We start from the raw sequence: 20363 nt of genomic DNA, 5'->3' as shown, positions 1-20363 counted from the left end.
TATTCTGTAGCTAATGTACCATCGTGATGTCTTCTAAAAAGCAAAGCTAAAAGCATGCACAAAGAGTCATACGTCATCCTGTCTAAACCTTGATATTTCTTAAACGACCGTCTTTGTGGTTTTTGAGTTTTCCATCTCTCTTAGTCTGTAAAGCTCTCTGTTTCAGAAATAGGTGAGACTGAATCCTAACCAGTGACAAGGAAGTAATGCTTACCCTGCCTGCTGAGGTCCAGGCATCTCTGTGAGCTGGCAGGGGTGCTCTGAGACGCAGGGGGGGGCCTCAGAGCCCGGTGTCCCTTGGTTGCTTATCTTCTTCCCTCTCATGGAGCTGAAATCTCAGCCCTGCAAAGTGAAAGGCTTTTGAAGACAGGGTTGATCATGGTCAGAAGAAAATGTCGGCGTGCAGTGTTGCTGCCCCCTGGCCCCACCTAGTGGGTGTCTTGGGCACGAAATGAAAGCTCTGGGCCCTGGGCTGTGTAAGGACCTGTTTGAGGCCTTTGCTGATGGGTGTTCCCCATTTCCCTTCTGAAATAGATGGTCATGGTGCAATGTCACATATGTGAGTGTCCCCTTAAAGTGCCACTGATAATACTGTAATCTGTTAAAAGTGAAAGTGTGAAGATGTTCCAGTTATTGATAGAAATTCCCACTGAGTAAATTATAGATGATAATGTATAAGAATAATTATACTAAAGAGTCTAAGTGGAAAAATTAGAGTCACTGGTAAAGTACTTAATTTGAGGAGAGAGCATATGGATTTCTGTAGAAACATATAAAAACCTAGTTCTCTGATAGAGGTTTAGGTTTATAAAATGTCGTGATTTAAAGATTGGTAGTATGCAAATACTTCATTATGTTAGCAGCTTATGTTAATGAATCTTCCCTTTTAGAATAATGATGTTGCTCTCAAATTTTTTTTCTTTAATCAATGTGGCTGCTTGTTAGCCTACTTAAAAAAGAACATGAAATTACAGATCACTGATTTATACACATATGTCCCTTGAGGAGAATGCTCAGGGTTTAAGATAGATCCATAAATAATCATCTGTTCTGTAGAAAAGCATTGAACTCAAGTCATGAGACCTTGGTTAAAGCCCGGGTTTTGCTGCTTTGCTGTGTGCGCTTGGGCAAGTCGTTGACCCGAGCTCCTCCAGCAGGGCACAGGCGGCCGGGAGGGTGGGGCAAGCGCCAGCGGCGCCGGTGCGTTCACGGTGGCCCCTGTGCGTTCACGGTGGCCCCTGTGCGTTCGCGGTGGCCCCTGTGCGTGCGTGCCTGCGCCTGCATGTGCGTGGCGGCGGCGGCGCGGGCGTGACTGCGCCTGCGCGTCTTGGAGGACGCGGGGTGCAGGCCTCCCAGGCTGCAGGTGCTCCTCAGAGTGGGGCTCCCAAGGATAGGTGTAACGTGATGCCTTTCAGGTGCAGCAGAGTCACCTCCTCGAAGCTGCAGAAAATGCTGCTGGTAACGGGGCTGGGGGGGCCTCTGTGTTCCAGATCATGGGCACCACCCCCTTTAGTACCTGCCTGCCTGTGATCCAGGCTGTCTCAGCCGTGACCCAGAGTAGCCCGTGCCCACCCGGCGCCTTGTCGGACCTCGCTCTTCTGGTGCTGAGCGCGCAAATCTGGAGCGGTGAAGTGTCCTCAGACCCTGCGGGCGGCCCTGACCACACGTGGCTGTGTAACCTTCCCACAGAGCGTTTAGGTAGAGCCTTGAGCAGCTTCTAAAGTACCTTTTCTGTAAAGCGATACTTTTTTTAAAGGGGCTGGTGGTGGTGAAATGCCCTCTCTCAGAGGGAGTCGGGTTGTTTGCGCTGCTCCTGGAATACAGCGGCTCCGCAGAGGCCCAAGGCGGAGAAGGAAGCCGTGGTGCGGGCAGCGTCGAGCGCTCCTCCGCTCTCCCCCAGGCGCCCCCGCTGGCAGCGGCCCCCGGCCCCGTACACCAGGGCTCTGCAGGTCTCCCGCTGTAAGTCAGGCAGACGCGTCTCTAGTCGTCTGTGAAGTTTCGTCAGTCAGCTTTACTTGTGTGAGTTCACATAGTCCCAGCCCAAGGTGGATCAGGCACATGTCACCACCTCGTTGACGACAGCGGGCTTTGGGGCCGAGGGACTCCTCGGTGGCACGTACTGACATGGGGGCAGGGCGCCCGAGTCTGGCTCCTCCCCACTGTACCCCAGGGACGCCCTGTGGGGCCCTGACCCCGCGCTCGGCCCGAGAGTGTGTGTCCCCGTGCAGTGACGCAGAAGCTCTGTCACGCGCCTGCCGGCGCATCAGAGATGGGCCGACCAGCGTGCCTGAAGAAGACCGCTGCCCTCTGCATCACAGCTGCAGTCCTGTACAGCCACCTGGCGGGAAGAGCTGGCTTAGATGAAAAGACCCTGATGCTGGGAAAGACTGAGGGCAGGAGAAGGGGAGGACAGGATGAGATGGCTGGATGGCATCACCGACTCAAAGGCCATGCATGAGTTTGGGTGAACTCCAGGAGCTGGTGATGGACAGGGAGACCTGGCGTGCTGCAGTTCATGGGGTCGCGAAGAGTCGCACACAGCTGAGCGACCGGACTGAGCTGAAGAGAACAGTAGTCATAGAGATCCAGAGGGGCTATATGCTGCCTGTTCGCCGCATCAATTCCTTATGCTGCCTTTTCTCCACAGCGAAGCCCTTCTGATCTTTGTGGCTCGTTTGGTTCATATCTTTGCCCTTTGTGATCTCTGATTTCTTTTGTAACGAAATGCCATGGTTGCATTGTAACCTGGACCCTCAGGACTTTGCAGAAAGCGGGGGTGGTTAGTGAGCGTAGACGCAGAGTAGCATGCCAAGCTCTGGAGGCCCCGTCAGAGGACTCTTCCTGTCTGTGAGGCCACATGTGCTGGCTACACACTTCTCACTAAAATGCTCATGTGTGGAGCAACACAGTCACATTCCCTTCAAATAAGCGTTTCTTGCTCTTGTTTTGCCCTGTGGCTATACTCGGAGATGTTTCCAACTCTTGTTTTAAATCCACAGGTAGTTGAACTGAAATCTGGTGGGAAGGACATCCCGGTGACGAGTGCCAATCGCATCGCGTACATCCACCTGGTGGCCGACTACCGGCTGAACCGGCAGATCCGCCCGCACTGCCTGGCGTTCCGGCAGGGCCTCGCCAACGTGGTGAGCCTGGAGTGGCTGCGGATGTTCGACCAGCAGGAGATCCAGGTCCACTTCTTGTGTTTGGGGACACAGTTGTTTCCTGACATGGAAATCTTTCTTAAAATCCACCTCAAGTTTTATAATGTGAACTTTTTTTTTAGGTGTTGATTTCTGGTGCACAAGTTCCCATAAGTCTAGAGGACCTAAAATCCTTTACAAACTATTCAGGTATGTTATCACTGCTTGTTTTTTATTCCTGAATATGTTATCCGTGGTCACGTTTCCAAAGGAATTGTAATGTACTTCTTCATATGGGCAGTTTGCTCGCATGGTTTAACACCCGGGCAAGATGAGGTTACAGTGAAATCCACTTCCTGTTCCTGTTTCCTCCCCTGTCCATTCCTCCCCTGCTTCTGCCCACTGTGAGTACCACTGTGCTTGGCATCTTTACATGTTTACACACAAGTGCAAACTCCATTCTTGTTTTCTTTGTGCATGCTATTCTGCATCCTGGTTTTTTTCTGCTCATAGACTATCCTCTTAAGCCACTGCGTGCTGTGCTAAGTCACTTCAGCCTTACCTCTTTGTGACAGTGTGGACCATACTTCACAAGGCTCCTCTGTCCATGGGATTCTCCGAGCAAGAGGAGTGGAGTAGCTGGCTGTTTCCTCCTCCAGGAGATCTTCTCCACCCAGGGATCGAGCCTCATTTTCTTAATGTCTTCTGCATTGCCAGGCAGGCTCTTTACCACTAGTGCCACCTGGGAAGCCCTCCTAAGCCTCTCCTTAAGGCCATAGGGTTGTGTCCAGTCTTCTGCTTTGAAAAACAGTGCTAAACCCCCCTCCCCCTGCAAAAAAAGAGACCACTAACAAAAGTTTGACTTCCCTGGTGGTGAGGTGGAAATAAGAATCTGCCTGCCCTTGCAGGGGACATGGGTTCAGTCCCTGAGCTGGGCAGGCCCCACATGCTGTGCAGCAACTTAGCCTGTGCTCCACAACGACCGAGGCCCGTGTGTCACAGCAGGAGAAGCCACCGCAGCGGGAACCCCACGCACCAGACCGAGAGCCGCCTCCCTGAGCAGAGGGGCACAGCCCAGCCCCGGCCGCCACGGGGCCACCAGGAAGCCCCGCTGACTGCACACTACACGTTTGAGGGCAAGGAAAAGAAAAAGAAAACAGTGCTGCTTCAAACAACTACTCCTGTTTTGCTGTCTTTTCCTTAATCATAGTCTGTTGCTCTAGTATTTTCAGGGTTTTTTTGGTAAAAGTCAACAGACTGATTTTTAAATTTATATGAAAATGTTAAGGACCTAAAATAGTCTAAATATTTTGTAGGAGCAAAGTTGAAAGACTGACATTGATTTAAAACTTTGTATAGGGGCTTCCAAAGAATGTTCAAACTACCATACAATTGTACTCATCTCACATACTAGCAAAGTAATGCTCAAAATTCTCCAAGCCAGCCTTCAACAGTACGTGAACCGTCAACTTCCAGATGTTCAAGCTGGATTTAGAAAAGACAGAGATCAAATTGCCAACATCTGTTGGATCATAGAGAAAGCAAGAGAGTTCCAGAAAAACATCTGTTTCTGCGTTATTCACTACGCCAAAGCCTTTGACTGTGTGCGTCACAACAAACTGTGGAAAATCCTTAAACAGATGGTAATACCAGACCACCTTGCCTGCCTCCTGAGGAATCTGTGAGCAGGTCAAGAAGCAACATTTAGAACTGGACATGAAAAAACAGACGGGTTCCAAATCAGGAAAGAAGTGTGTCAAGGCTGTATATTGTCACTCTGCTTATTTAACTTATATGCAGAGTACATCATGCGAAATGTCGGGCTGGATGAAGCTCAAGCTGGAATCAAGATTGCCGGGAGAAACATCAATAACCTCAGATATACAGATGACACCACCCTTATGGCAGAAAGCAAAGAACTAAAGATCGTCTTAATGAAAGTGAAAGAGGAGAGTGAAAAGGTTGGCTTAAAACTCAACAACAGTCAGAAAACTAAAATCACGGCATCCGGTCCCATCACTTCATGGCAAATAGTGGAGAACCAATGGAAACAGTGAGAGACTTTTATCTTTTTGGCTCCAAAATCACCACAGATGGTGACTGTAGGCATGAAATTAAAAGACGCTCGCTCCTTGAAAGAAAAGCTATGACCAACCTAGACGGCATATTAAAAAGCAGAGACATTACTTTGCGAACACAGGTCCGTCTAGTCAAAGCTATGGGTTCCAGTAGTCACGTATGAATGTGAGAGCTGGACTATAAAGAAAGTGCCAAAGAATTGATGCTTTTGAGCTGTGGTGTTGGAGAAGACTCTTGAGAGTCCCTTGGACTGCAAGGAGGTCCAACCAGTCCATCCTAAAGGAAATCAGTTCTGAATATTCATTGGAAGGACTGATGCTAAAGCTGAAACTCCAGTACTCTGGCCACCTGATGCGAAGAACTGATTCATTGGAAAAGACCCTGATGCTGGGAAAGAGTGGAGGCAGGAGGAGAAGGGGACAGCAGAGGATGAGATGATTGGATGGCAACACCGACTGAGTGGACATGAGTTTGGGTGAACTCCGGGAGTTGGTGATGGCCAGGAAGGCCTGGCGTGCTGCAGTCCGTGGGGTCGCAAAGAGTCGGACACGACTGAGCGCCTGAACTGAACTGATGGGGCTTTCTTGGTGGCTCAGTAGTAAACAATCCGCCTGCCAGTACAGCAGACAGCCAGTTCAGTCCCTGGTCCAGGAAGATTCCACGTGCCATGCAGCAACTAACCAACGCGCGCCACAGCTGCCAACGCCTGCACGCCCTGGAGCCCTGCTCTGCAGCGCGAGAGGAGGCCCCACTCTGCGATGAGAGGAAGCCTATGTGCAGCAGCAAGGACCCAGCACAAAAGTGTGGAGCAGTGTGTTTTTAAAGACATCGTGGAATTGTCACAGGGATAGGCATACTGGTTGATGGAGAGCAAGAGGGAAAGAAACAAATCCTTAGATTTGCAGCCAGTGACTTTCAGCAGCTCAGTGTGTGGTGTGTGCTTGGAAAAGAAGCGCTTAGACCTTGACCTCACACAGTGTGCGGAAGTGAGTTCAACAGGATCAGAGGCCTGTAGTTAAAAGCCAGAACTGTAAAACTTCTGGAAGAACATAGGAGGAAGTTCTCGTGACTTTTGGACTAGGCAGAGTTTTTAGTTGGACACCAAAAGCATGGTCTAGAAAAAAGAAATGGATAGAAATTTGGACGTCCTCAAAATTAGAGATTTTGTGCTTCAAAAAATACCATCAAAAAAGTGAAAAACCACAGGTTAAGAGAAAATATTTTCAAATAATGTATCTAATAATGGTTTCTGTTCCTTTGTACACATTATATTTCAAGAACTTCTGCAACTTAATAGTAAGATAGATAATTGGTTTTTAAAACATGGGGAAAAAACAAAAGTGTTTCATTTAAGACATATACAAATATCTGGTAAGCAAATAAGTACATGACACTGTTAATCATTAAAGAGATGCAAATTAAGCTGTAGTGCAGCGCTGCTGCGTACCCACTGAAATGGCTCCTCAGAAAGAGAGCAGTGCTCAGTGTTGATGCGTGAGGGAATTTGAACTCTTGCCTGGCAGCAGTGTGAAATGTAGAACTTGTTTGGAAAAGTTGGCAGGTTCTATAAAAATGTAGAACAGCTGGGTTTTTGCATAAGAATGAAGCTGTACCCACAAGTCACACCATATACAAAAATTAACTAAAAATGGCTCAAGAACCTGAGTACCTAAAACCATAAAAGTCTTAGGAGAACACAGGGATAGCTCCTCATGGCCTTGGATTTGGCAGTAAGTTCTTAGATACGACATCAGAAGCATGACCAGAGAAAGGAAAGGTGAATAAATGGAGCTTCATCAAGACTAGATTTATGCATCAGAGAACATTATTAAGAAGGTGAGAAGACAGCCTTCCGAATGGGAGAAAAACACTTGGAAATCATGTATCTGGTGAGGGTCTGGTACCCAAAATGAGTAAAGAACCCTTGCAGCTGAATAGGCAGACAGGCTGGCTCAACAACGGGCAAAGGACTTGAGTAGACCTTTGCCAAAGAAGATGCAGCCGAAGGCCAGTGTGCTCCAGAAGATGTTCAGCGGACTACCCGCTAGGGAAATGGAAACCACAGCCCGAGGGAGAGGCACACAGGCCGCAGACGAGTGTTGGTGAGGGGGTGGTGAAGCTGGAGCCCTCATTCGTTGCTGGTGGGAGCGTGAAGTAGCAGCTGTGGAAGACGGTGGTTCCCAGAAAGCTCAGTGTAGAATTACTCTGTAAACCGGCAACTCTGCTCCTAGGTCCTGTACCCAAAGGGATGGAGGCAGGGGCCAAAACACCTGTGTTCACGAGACATTGTTCACAAGAGCCAGAAACCGGAAACAACCGCAGTGTCCGCTGAGATGATGGATAAGGAAGTGTGCTGTAGGCATAGGGTGGGGCTGTAACCAAGTCTGAAGGAATGACGCTCAGGTACACGCTTCAGGGTGGATGAGCTCTTGAAAGCGTTAGGATGAATGAAATGATGACAGGCGCAGAGGATGTATACTGTAGGGCTCACCTTACGTGAAATACCTCGAAGAGGCAAGTTCCTCGCTGCTGGACTGGAGTCACCAGGGGCTGGGAAGAGCATGGGCAGTCCTGCCTCGTGGTCGGAGGCGTGTCTGCCTGGGATGATGGGAGTATTGGGCTGGAGAGGGCACTGGTGGCTGCCCGGCAGTGTGCGTGGGGGTCACACAGCTGAAAGTGGCCTAAACGGTAGGTGTTATGGTGTGTCTTTTACCACAACTAACAAAACCTGTCCAGATTCATCTACCCGGAGCCCTCTGTTCTGTTGAGGGCTATCACCCCACCTTTCCTCCAGGGTCACTTTTGAGAAGGCTTTGGAAACAGATCTGTATGTAGACATGTGCTTGCATCTCCCCTTTCGGTAATTACTCATTTGTATTTCTCTAAATTGGAACTCTGATGCTTCAGTCCAGGGAGGTGATGCCTAAGGTCTCATTGTCCTCCCCACCAGTCCAGCCTTTCCTTGCCCAGAAGTGGTCTTGGCCTGTTTGCATTATCCTGTCTGCACTGATAGCATTTACCTTTAACGGTCTTAACTGTTCCTATTCCAGTAAATAGATTTAAAATATTACCATATTCATTTTGTTGCCAATTAATACACTTAAGATACTTTATTGATGACATTTCTGTAGTATATTAACAGTGAGGGAACAATATATAGCAATTATTTTAGTTTTAGGAAGCACTTAACTAGATTAAAAGTTGTAAGTCGCAGATATTACTCTTCAGAGCATTGGTCTAATCGAGTCCTGGGGTTGGTTGGTATCCATGGTCTGTACCTTGTTGTCAGAAGGATGGGTGATAAATTTACATACTGAGATGTGTTGGAGTGACTCGCTCTACAAAAACCCCGTGAGTCCACCGTTTCTGGGTGCATGGCTGTTGAGTGAGCCCTGTGTTCCGTGGGGCTTGCTCCCCAGCCGAAGCCGAAGCCCAGCTCCTCGCGGAGCCCTGGAGGCGCCAATCCTGGCAGCACGCTTTCCTGCCAGAGTCCATCTTGCTTGGTCCTCACTCTGGCTCCAGTGCTTTGCCCTTCTGTCCCCTGCATCCTTGCCCATCGCCCCCCAGGACAGGGTCGGCTTTGAGCCACAAGCCTCTGCCCCTCCCTGGCCCGGCACGACGGAGAGGAGCTGCTCCGGTGCCTTTGGGAGAGCCCCGATTCTGCACTGACCTTGTTTTTCCTGAAGATGTCTTCCTCTTTGTCCTAGGAGGCTACTCTGCCGAGCACCCCGTGATCAAGGTCTTCTGGAGAGTCGTGGAGGGCTTCACGGACGAGGAGAAGCGCAAACTGCTCAAGTTTGTGACCAGCTGCTCCCGGCCCCCTCTCTTGGGGTTTAAGGTACCCAAGCTCGGGGCCCAGCGGTGGGGAGTGGGGTGGGGGGGCAGTAGGGGCCAAGTGAGCCAGGGTGCACACGTCGTTTTCAGGGAACAGTGGTTACTGCAGCGGTCACAGCACCAGGCTGTTACTTTTCACTGTGTCTATAGCCTCATTAACCCAATGTTTCAACTTGGTCACTGAAGGATTAGCTGTTCTCTGTGTACCTGGAGCTGGTCTTGTCTGTTTTTTTTCCTGCGTTCACAGTCCTGACGTATTGCTGGGGTGTCGCTGTGATGAGGTTTGAGCGTGAGCAGACGCTGCAGCGGGCAGGCTGACCCTGACGCCTGTCCCCCGCCCTGGGGTCTGTGCCGCGCAGGCTGGCCTCCCTTCCCAGCTGCAGAGGACGCGGGCTCCACGTGCTCGTGGGCCTGTTGCCAGGGGTGATAGAGCGGAAGTCGGCCTTTCCTTAGTGCTCTCTGTCACCTCATTCCACGTTCCTCGGTCCTGCTGTGTCGTTGCTGGCAGTTCCCGTTGGTCTCATAAATTGGCTGGGTATTCTTATCAGCTGAGATTGGTCATGGGACAGCGTGGATTTCCCTTACTCATAGTAAAAGAAACGGAGCTAGGATTAGTAAAGAGAAAGGCAGTGGTTGTGCATAACATGACGTAATGCCGAGTTAGGGGAGCATGCACACTGGCGGTGCTTGTGAGGCTCACAGGTTGACAGTCGTCCTCCAGTAACTCTCCGCCCTCCAGTAACTCTTCATTGATGAGCTCTGTGTTAGTTATTTTACTTTGAAATTACTCACAACCTATAGAAGAGTTGCAACAGTTGAACAGAGGACTTCCCAGCCCGTGTCGACCAGCTGTTAACGTTCAGTCACATTTGTTTCCTCATTCTGTATTCATGTATTTCTTTTCGGAATCATTTGGGAGTAAGTAGAAAATGTCATGTTTCTGCACATTTTTCTTGCAACACCAATCTCTCTTAATAACCACAATTAAATTATCAAAGATAAGGAGTGTGCAGTGATAGACTGAGATTATCTAACCCTCTGGTTCACAAGTATGAACCTGAGACCAGCAGCTTCAGCATCACCTGAGAACTTGTCGCAGGTAAACATTGCCAGGGCTCAGCCAGACCCCCTGAATCAGCTCGAGGAGGGGGCCAGCCGCCTGTCTCCACCCGCCCTCAGGCGTCGAGGGCGCCGGCAGTGCCCCCAGCCCCGCGGCGTCCTCCGTGGGCCTCGCGCTTCCTGGTCTGGAGCCAGTCTGAGGCCACGCGTTGTGTTTAGTGGCCGGTCGCCTCCAGTCTGTGCTGTCTTCAGCGGTCCAGTCACGTTGTCTGAGAATGCCCCTCTGTGCAGTGGAGCAGTTCCACCCTCAGGACACGTGTGCTCAAGACGGACACCCTCACGTGTCCACACAGCGTTCACAGAACTGCGACAGCCCACAGCTGGTCATGGAGAAAGAGAGTGTGGTCTGTCCAGGCAGTGGGGTGTATTCAGAAATTAAATGGAATGGATTGCTTATACAGATGCCCTGTCTGTGAACACTGGGAACGCTGTGGTCAGTGAATGGAGTGAGACACAGGAGGTTGTGTGGTTCATTTTACACAAAACGTCTTTAAAGGGGTGGAAGTGGAGAACTTTGGGGGAGAGATGGCAGCATTCTGAAGTTGAATTTAAACTACATTTAAATGAGTAAATATTATAGTATGTGAATTACACTTTAAAATTTTTTTTAATTGACATTAATAGCTTAATACAGTGTCCCAAAGAGTGTCCCAGAACTAGAGCAGTGGGAACGTCCCTGGTAGTCCAGTGGTTGAGAATCCGCCTTGCAATGCAGGGCCCAAGGGTTCCATCCCTGATTGGGGAGCCAAGACCCCACGTGCCGGAAGGCAGCTAAGCCCGTGTGCCGCAACAAAGGCTCCCGCGTGCTGCTATGACTTAAGGCCTGATGAAGCCAGATGAAATAAAGGACTGGAACGGGGAAATGGAGACATGGGGCGCGAGCTGTGGCGGGCGTGCGGTGATTCTGTCTCCACAGGAGGTGGGGGAGCAGTGGGTAGTAAGGTGAGTGTAAGTGATCATGAGTAATGCTGCTCAGTGGTGCTGGCAGAGCTGAAGTCCCTTCTGTCTTCCAAGTTCTCAGAGGGAGGAAATAAAGCCTGTAAAACAGGACAGCCAGCGCCAACTGCGTTTACCAGGTAGTAGAGCACGAAGTTAATGTGGACAGCCACAAAGCAGAAGGCGTAGAAAGGAGAGCAGGCTGAAGCGCCAGAGCGGTGAGCGCGCAGGGCGGTGAGCACGCAGAGCGGAGACGCAGGTGTTAGACGGCTGAGCGGCCTCACTCTCGCTTTTCACTTTCATGCACTGGAGAAGGAAATGGCAAGCCACTGCAGTGTTCTTGCCTGGAGCATCCCGGGGACAGAGGAGCCTGGTGGGCTGCCGTCTAAGGGGTTGCACAGAGTCAGACACGACTGAAGCAACTTAGCAGCAGCAGCAGCAGCAGGCTTGTAGTGAAGTCTGGAAATCTTGCTGTGTAGGAAGGATGTAAAGAGCAGGAAGAATGCAGATGAAATGTGCCCAGTGGCTCATTTAAATGGAGTTAATATAAAAGGCTTTCCATCGATCGGAAGTTTTTATTGTCTAGTGATATAAACAGTTACATGAGTTAAATCCTTATATATTAAGATTTTAGTATGATTAGGTAATTTTGTCAGTAACATTTATAAGGAGAGACAAAGCATATAGTTTTAGACAAAGCTTATAGTCTTCCAGTTTCAAAAACCACACTAAACCTGGAAGAAAACTGAGTGTGTGGTTTCAAGAAGGGAGATTTGGAGGACCTGCTCCATCAGAGAGCTGAGTGGAAGGCATTTGCTCCGGTAGAAACGGGGAGTCTGGCTTGAAGAGTCTGGATGCTCTGGCCAGTGGAGGAGCCTGTCGGCATGTCAGAGGTTTGGGGGTGGGAAAGCTGCGGGAGCTGCATCAGCGTTTCCAGTCCCGAGTGGAATTGCGGTTAAAACTCTCTGGTCGCCTGTCGATGGTCCCGCATGGGCATGATTGAGTTATCATTATACCATGAAAAATGATTTTCTGGAAGCCATGAAATAGTCATCCTATTTCAGGGGTTTTTTCAGTGATCGAAATCATGTAAGTGTGAGGATAAGTGTTTTCCGGTGCTTTTGACGTCATCCTTAGACTCCAGATTTGGGTAAACCACTGTGATGTGTGTGCTCCCCAGTTCACTAAGGGTGCCTGCTGGCGGGATGGCAGACTCAGGCTTGAAAGCAGAGAGCGTATCTTGGCTGAAGCACCCTCAGCAGCCAGGGTGGCCACACGTAATCTGGAAGTTAGGCCTCTGCTCATGGCCAGTTTGCTGAGAAGAGCAGCATCTGCTGAAGCTAATTAAAGCTTAATATGCTTAACGAATGTGACTGTTACAGACACAGAAATCATTAAAGTGCTGTAGAAGATTGTTCAGTTGCCATCAGGCCTCGTAATAAATTGATGTTTTTCTCACTCTGAATTAATGCAAATTCCCGTTGTACTCTGCTTAAATATGCAAAGAGTGGTGCCCTTGACTCAGATTTCAATGAAGAACTTCATTTTTTAGGTTCTGAGACTCCAAGTAGGAAATTTAATTAGCATTATGAAGGAAACAGTAAAATGTGGCATATATCTGCAAAATGTATTTCAGACTTTGCATTGAGCACTGACTGTGTACAGTGATCCTTCTGTTTCACAGATGCGGTGTTCTTAGTATATTCAGGCATTTGAGGAAATCGTTTCCCTCAACATCTTCAGGGTGCTAAGTAATAAATGTGACAGATATTCTTTCTGTTCCTCTTTTGGTTTTCTATTGAAACATATTTGAAGTGGCACGTAAAGTATAATTAGAGGAAAGACAGTGGTTCTAGCACACGCTGCCTGCCACAGAGGTCGGCTGAGGAGGTGCGGTTTCCGTTTGCCAGCGGAGGAGCACAGAGATAGGGCAGAGCCGCGTGTGTGCCGCGCCCACGCTCAGCGTTGGCTGCAGCGTGGCGTGTGTGCCGCGCTCAGCTCACAGGTGGCGGGGTCCAGCTGAGACACGTGCTCGGCTGCTCAGGCACCCGCGGTGTGACCGGTGCCCCGAGGCCGCGGCTGGGCAGGAGCGGCACTCCAGTCTTGTTCTGTTTTCCTCGGCAGTGGTTAGTAGGTAATTTTTTTTTTACGCTATTTGTGTTTTTCCTTGTAACAAAATTAACGTTTTCATTATAGAAAGTTGAGAGTTGTGGTTAGTTATGACAGAGAACAATGCCTGCAACTGCTCTGCCTGGCCCCGCTGTGGGCGTCCTGGCGCCAAGGAGCTGGACCACCCCATGTGCACGGTCCCTGCCCAGACCATTCTTCACTGGCCTCAAAGCGCCCATGTTCTGAGGTTTCCTTTCTTCCCTTCTGAGCTGATTTCTCTGTAAAGAAAGATTATTTTTTCTCATCAGCTCTGAGGTTACGCTGAGGGGTGCTGCTACGGAAAAGATGGAGTAGGTCTGGGCTGCTCCTCATCTACCAGTTGTTGAGGGGGCAGCTGGCGTTTTAAGGACAGCTAGTCCATTTTAGTTTTCCTGTCGTTCTGACCCTCTAGCGTTTGCTCTGCTTCCGCCCGTGGCACCCCCTCCCTTTGATCTTCCGTGTCCCATCCGCGACTGGGCGGTGGGCTCTGGGTCTGTAAATAGGTCCCAAGCAGCTGTGGGGGACTTCTTGCTTCCTGATGTGACGGGATAGTGACTCTTGCTTGACATCTCCTGGCCCATGTCGGGATCACATGTTTTCCAAGAGGCCCTGGTTCCTTTCCTGGAGACCAGGTTGGTAGAGGGCAGGGCTGGGCCCTTGGTGTGCTCATTGTCACCGGAGGTTACTGTGTCCAGGCCTTTCCAGTGCACAGAGCTAGGACGTGGGCGCTGTCTTCTTGAGAGAAAAATTCATCAAAGCTCACACCACTTTTTCCAGCTGACATTCAGGGGTGAGAGGTTTTTATTTCTTTGATTGTATATTTAGATCTCTTCTTTACCAGTGATTAATCTTAGCTCCTGTTATTAATAGTTCATTGGCTTGCTCTGGTAAATTATAGGATCCTACAATAAGTTAAATGTAATTCTCACATAATAGTTATATGTAACACTACTGTGATTTCAGAACAACAGTACCGGTAATTTACGGTGACATTTCTGAAAACCATTTAAGATTTCTCCCCCTGCCTTCTTTTTTTGGCCACGCCGCATGGGATCTTGGTTCCCCAATCAGAGTTTGAACCCCCGTCCCCTTCACTGGGAGCTCATGCCTTAACCACTGGCCCGCCAGGAGGGGCTCTGGGAACACCGCCCTCTGTAAGTGGGCCCCAGCGCCCATCATCCCGTGTTTAGAGGGACCGCCTTTTCTCCTTGACTGACACTGCCACCGCACCCTGCTCCCGGGTCCCTTTGTGGTTCACTTGGAGAAGGCCCTTCACATGTTTTCAGCAAAGAGGTTTATTTATGCATTCAGCTCTTTACACTGTACCTTTTAAAATTTTAAACTTATTTTTAAAAGGCAAAAAGATAAAAGCTTTAGAGGCCTTTTCACCAGAAGGACCCTGTGCTCCATGTATTCACGCTGCTTCTGTCCTTTTAATGCCTGGAGCCCAGACACGATATTGGGTAGAAATTTGGAGCCAAGTTTGAGGGCAGTGAGAAAGCGGGTGTCCCCGAGGGGACAGACGAGAACAGCCGTCGCGTCTGTGCACGTCTGACAGGCTCCCTGCAGGCTGTGCTTGGTGACCGCTCGTGCGCCTGCTGTCTTGCAGGAGCTGTACCCCGCATTCTGCATCCACAACGGGGGCTCCGACCTGGAGCGGCTGCCCACCGCCAGCACCTGCATGAACCTGCTGAAGCTCCCCGAGTTCCAGGATGAGGCGCTGCTGCGGAGCAAGCTCCTGTACGCCATCGAGTGCGCCGCGGGCTTCGAGCTGAGCTGACCCGTGGCCGTGGCCCACCCTCTGCGGAGACAGCCTGGCCTCCGTGCGCCCCTAGCCAGCAGGGCGCTCGAGCTGGACTCCCAGCTCTCCCGGGTCCCTCTCCGCCACCCCTTCCTGCATTTTTAAGTGATTTATTAAGTTGTGCTCACGTATTTAGATGGACGTTGCTTTTCAGATAACTTAAAATAACAAATGTTACATGCCACGTGGCTAATATAGTAATTTTGCCAAGAAGAGCACAGTTTTAAGACTGGTGGCAACTCAGTGAAATTAACCAAAGATGAAGCTTTGGCTGTGCTGCGGATGAGCCCCCCAAGCTGGTGACCTGGCGCCTGGGGAGGGGGCCGCGGCTCCGACCTGGCTCTGGTCTCCAGAGACTCGGGCCTCTGGGGAAACGTGGGCCACTGCTTCTCGTGTGGTTGAATTGTTTACAAGCCTCATTGTTAAAACTACAGGCTTTTTTTTTTTTTTCCTGCTGCCTTTTCCCAAAGTGGTTAGGTTGGAAAATAGATAACAATGGTAATATTTTATTTGTGTTTTTTAAGCCATCTCCCCAGATCGGGACTAGCATGCTTGTTTCCAATCTGCCGCTGGCCTGCATCGTGATGGTTTGGAGACCTTCCTGTGTGTGGGTGTGTGTGAGGCGGGTCCTTCACTCTCTTCCTTTCTGTCTCCACCTCGTGCCTGGAGAGCTTTTGGGGTGTGGGGGGAGGGGGGCTCCGTCCTGCTCCTGCGCGTGTGCGACCTGCGGTGAGCGATGCTTGGGGAGGAGGCCCGCAGCCCCTCCCGAGTGACTTGAACCAAAGTGGCGCTGCGCCTTTGCACTGCGGCCCGGGCCCCGCCCCCTCGCTTCTGGGTGCTGCGTTGCAGGGGGCGGGCGCCCGGGGCGGGGCGGGGCGGGGCGGTCCTCGGGATTCGGCACTTTATCAGGACCTGGCGAGAGGAGCGTCTGAGAGCGTCGCTGGAGGACGCAGGCGCTGGCCGGTGCTCGCTGTCACTGGAGCTCTGGGCTGACGTGGGGGACGGGCCACAATTAGCAATATCCTTTTAAATGTGGGGGAGCCGAATGACACTTTTAAGACAGTGACCATTATCAAAACAAAATGTATAATTTCTTAATTTGAAGAATAAATTAAGTGTTTAAATGCTATTTGTAGTCTTGATATACAGAAATAAAATAATTAGGGTTTGTCCTTGGTTTTATTTTTTTTATTTTAGGTCGTATTATGTTGGATGTTCTATATCTTCTTATTAATTGATTTGTATATTATTATTTCGGAAATGGAATATCTGGGACTGAAGAGAAATGGGCAGTTACTCTTACTTGGATTTTCTTCCTCGGCTAATCTGAGCTTATTTATTTATTTGTATGTTCCAATGGCTAAATATTTGCATTAAATTTTTTTCCCAAGTTTGTGTTGGACTCATACCCCAAATCATTGTGATTGGTTCCGTTCTGCCCTAGTAAAGCCACGGCTTCTAAACATCAGTTTATCACATTGTTTAAATGTCATCAGTTGAGACAGGGTAATAACAGGCTGTGTTCAGAATCTGGTACACCAGACAGTGACGCCTGGCATCTGAAATGCCCCAAGTGAGGCTTCGAGAAGGCGGACCTACAGCAGCCCCTCCAGCTCAGGCCCTGGGGAGAGCCAGGCTCGCCAGGGACCACTGCCACCTTGCCAGGTCCCGGGGGCTTGGCATCACATTACTGAGAAGAAGCGCTCGAGTCAGGCTCGCCCTTCTCTGTCATCCTGTCTGCCGTCTGCTGGCCGTCCTGGCTTCCCGCCTCCTGCTGGTGTGTGTGTGTGCTTGTGCCAGGGAGAGCAGCTGCAGGCATACCGCGACGCAGAAAGATGGAAGCTGAAGGCCTGGGACTGGAGCCTTGCTAGTACTCCGCTGGTGTCTTAGTCACCTGTCCCGAGTTCCTCTGCTCCAGGTCTGAAAGGCTTCCAGTAGCGAAGTGAAGGGTGTCCCGGATCACACAGCCTCATCTGCCACACGGAATAGCAGACGTCCCCGGAGTTGGTCCTGGGAGGAGTTAACATCCACTCCTCAGACAAGGTGAGTCGCTGAGCCCGCTGTGGGCTTCCGAAGGCTCCTTCCCGGCATCGCAGTGGTGGCCAGAGCAGACGGCCGAGGCCGGTGACCAGCAGGCGCAGGTGGGGAGTCAGGAGAGCCGAGAGGAAGGAGGCGGGGCTGGCCAGGAGCCCCTGGCACCCCGGAGAGCCACGGCCCGCCGGAGGCCTCTGCTTCCAGGAAACTCAGCGAGCTCTTAGGTAAGCTGAGGTGCAAAGTACTCAGGCCTTTCTGTGAAACAGGGACAATTAAATACCGGTCTCCCCCCACTAAGACAGACCCTCTTCAGCACCTGTTTTTGGTAACCAAAAGAAATTCAACAAGGATTTGCACTTATACCAAGAAAAAAGGGAGCAAGGTGAAGATTGGGTTCGCTCAGCCTGTCTTGCAGGAAGCATTTCAGAGGCGGCATCCACCCCACAGGGAGCGGCCCCTCCCGGCTCCTTCCCCTGGGGCCACATGCAGCATCTCAGGTGGAGCTGCCCTGTGAACCGGGTCCCTGAGCATCTGGGCTTCGTTGGTTTCCCTTGTGCCTCCACGAGCCAGACGACTCCTCCAGCGACTCCTGCTTCCCTTCTAGGCCTTTGCAGCTCAGGGAGGGTCTCCGTCGGAGAGCAGGGGACCCTGGGCTTTGTCTTCACAGGAGGGATACACAGCTTTGATGAGGGCTGTAAATAAGCTTGTGATGTCAGCGTTTAGAAACACGATTATGGAACCGTGTTTTAACTTAAGCAGTGTGATATCACGGGCAGCAGCCGTCACGTTTGGCCATTTGCACCGCGGCTGTAACGTCACCCTAGGCAACACCATTCCCTTTTCCTCTGCGGCGACAAGCAGAAGAGGCAGCCTTCAGTGCCTCATTTCTCTGAGTGACCGCACCTCTGGGAGCATGTGGGGCCGCTGTCTGCGTCCCGCCAGCGCCCTCGGGACGGCGGGAGGCTGGGCCCCAGCCCTGGGCACTGTGTAGGCAGCCAGAAGAGGCGAGGGGCGGGAGACGGGCACACAGGGGCCGGCGCCCTTGAAATGAGTGTGCCGAGACATTGATGCGCTATTACCTTTCATGGGTCAGATGGAAAGTCGTTTGTCGTGACGTGTCACCTGGAGAAGTCCCCACGTCCAGACCTCGTGGGCCTGTCCCCCTCCCCCGTGCCCACCCACCACCCAGGGTCCCCCAGGCCTGACCCCCCGAACCCTCGGGTCTGGGCCATCGTGGGAAGGGTGCAGGTTAGGGCCCAGGGGTGGGGGGCGGCGTGTGGCAGGACAGTCCTTTCAGGGTCCTTGCCAGGAGCTGTGTGGCTTGGGTGTGCTGCCTGGGGCCCAGTGCCCAGGGTTTGGGGGGCATCTCATGGGCTTCCCAGGTGGCACCAGTGGTAAAGAACCCACTTTCCAATGCAGGACTCGAGAGATGTGTTTGATCCCTGGGTCGGGAAGGTCCCCTGGAGGAGGAGATCGTCGCCCACTCCAGTCTTCTTGTCTGGAGAATCCTGGGGGCTACAGTCCGTGGGGTCGCAGAGTCGGCCGCGGCTGAGCCACCTGGCATCCGTACACAGGCGTTGCACCTGTGTGCCCCGGGACAGGGGAGCCCGCAGCGTGGGCAGGGCCGGGCCACACCTGGGGCCGCTGAGTGCCAGAGTGGGAGCCTCACGCGTGCCTGCCGCGCTTTGGGGGTGACGCCGGGCACCCGGGGCGTGCAGGCAGCACCGCTGCTGTGGTGCCCGGCGGGCACAGGCCTGCGGGCTGCCTCTCCACCCCTCGGCCCTCCTTTCCCTGGGACCCCATGCCCGCTGAGCGCTCTCCCCATGCGGCCGGCAGGGGGCGCTGAGGCTGCACAGCCAGACCCAGACCCACTCACACCCAGAAGGGGAGGGTTCCTGAGGGGAGGGGGCCTCAGCCCAGGGGGAGCGCGCAGGACTGACGGGACAGACCAGGGCAGCACCTGGTCTCCCCACACCCACCCCTCCCTGCTCTGTGGACGGGCCCCCCCCCCCCCCCGCGTGCGCTGGCCTTGCCCTGGCCGCCACTTCGCCACATTCGGGACACGATGCCCTCTGGGGCCGCCCAGCCCACCACAGGCAGCCCTGAGCTCGTGGGGTCTTCGTTCCCCATCCAGGGATGGAACCGCAGCCCCCTGCGGCGGGAGTGCAGAGTGCAGCCACTGGGTCCCCAGGGAAGCCCCGCCCTGGTGCACTTCGGTGTCCTTTCCTGCTCTGCCTGCTGGTGGTTTGGGGTTTAACTCTTTCCTCAGCCCTTCCGTCTGCTGGGCGTGTTTTCTGGGTCACAGGCCCTCCCTGCCGGCGAGCCCCAGGGCCCAGTGCTCAGGGCGGCTCCTCAGGGACCCTGCCTTCCCACCCGACCCCACGTCCCTCCCTCCGTCGTCTGTGGCGATTGTAGCTGCTGCTTTTGTTCAATCAGTTGCACGTGCACACAGTACAAAGAGTCCGTTGATTCTTTAATTTGATAAAAATACAAAGAGAATTCCCCGACCCCACCCACGGCTGCCTGAACCCCGCTCTGCACACTGCCTGGCACAGAGGTGGACCCGCAGGACTCGCTTAGGTCTCACGCCAGCTGAGCAGCTAGGACAACTGCCATTCGCGACTGCGGGCCACAGCAAGCCCCCGGAAGGCCTTGCCGCCCATCTCAGCTGGGGGCCTTCCTCCTGAGCCGCCCCTGGATTGCTGGGGCATCTGCATCCCACCCTCATGGTGGTGGGCTGGTCCCCTGAAGGACCGCGGGGCAGGTGTGGAGGGAGGAGGCAACCCTGGGTCCCTCTCGGGTCAAGAAGCTTCCTCGGGGTCGGCTAGGCTAAAGCGTGAAACCTGAGGGCCAGGAGGCAGCCGTGCAGAGACCGCTGGGGGAGGGGGCGTCTGGAGGCAGCTGTTCTGAGCATGCCACACACCTGCAGGGCAGGGGCAAAGCCCGGCACAGAAAGCACCCGCTGGTCGTCCAGGGTCTCCCTGGGGCGCGGAGCCGTTTGGTGATGCGCTGGGCAGGGACACCGAGGTCAGCACAGCTGTCGACACTGGTCCAGGGGCAGCTGCCCGGGTCACTCGGGTGACACCCTTGCCAGCCTGGTGATCGGGCCTCCTCAGCACTGAGGAGCTTGAAGAACATGTTTCCTGCCCGGGTGCCCCCAGGGTGGCGCCTGGAGGCAGCACTCCTTCAAGGCCCAGTCGCAGGGGCCCCCCCAGACCCCCGCGGGCCTCGGGGTCCCTGCCGTCTCGGGCGCTGAGCACCCATGTCACCAC

General features: G+C 52.5%; 1 protein-coding gene across 3 annotated transcripts in view; it reads left to right on the top strand.

Moving 5' to 3' along the window:
• The window catches only part of UBE3C (ubiquitin protein ligase E3C), a 113433-nt gene extending 96981 nt beyond the window's left edge, over window positions 1–16452 (top strand). For all 3 annotated transcript variants that reach the window (XM_018046641.1, XM_018046640.1, XM_018046639.1), the window contains exons 20-23: window positions 3000–3188; window positions 3284–3350; window positions 8927–9057; window positions 14866–16452. In XM_018046641.1, coding sequence (XP_017902130.1) covers window positions 3000–3188; window positions 3284–3350; window positions 8927–9057; window positions 14866–15036 — 558 coding nt within the window. In that variant the 3' untranslated portion in view covers window positions 15037–16452. The remainder of the gene's footprint in view (window positions 1–2999; window positions 3189–3283; window positions 3351–8926; window positions 9058–14865) is intronic.

Source organism: Capra hircus, chromosome 4 (genome assembly GCF_001704415.2).
Source record: "Capra hircus breed San Clemente chromosome 4, ASM170441v1, whole genome shotgun sequence".
Classification (NCBI taxonomy): domain Eukaryota; kingdom Metazoa; phylum Chordata; class Mammalia; order Artiodactyla; family Bovidae; genus Capra; species Capra hircus.
This window is presented reverse-complemented; position numbering and strand designations above follow the sequence as displayed.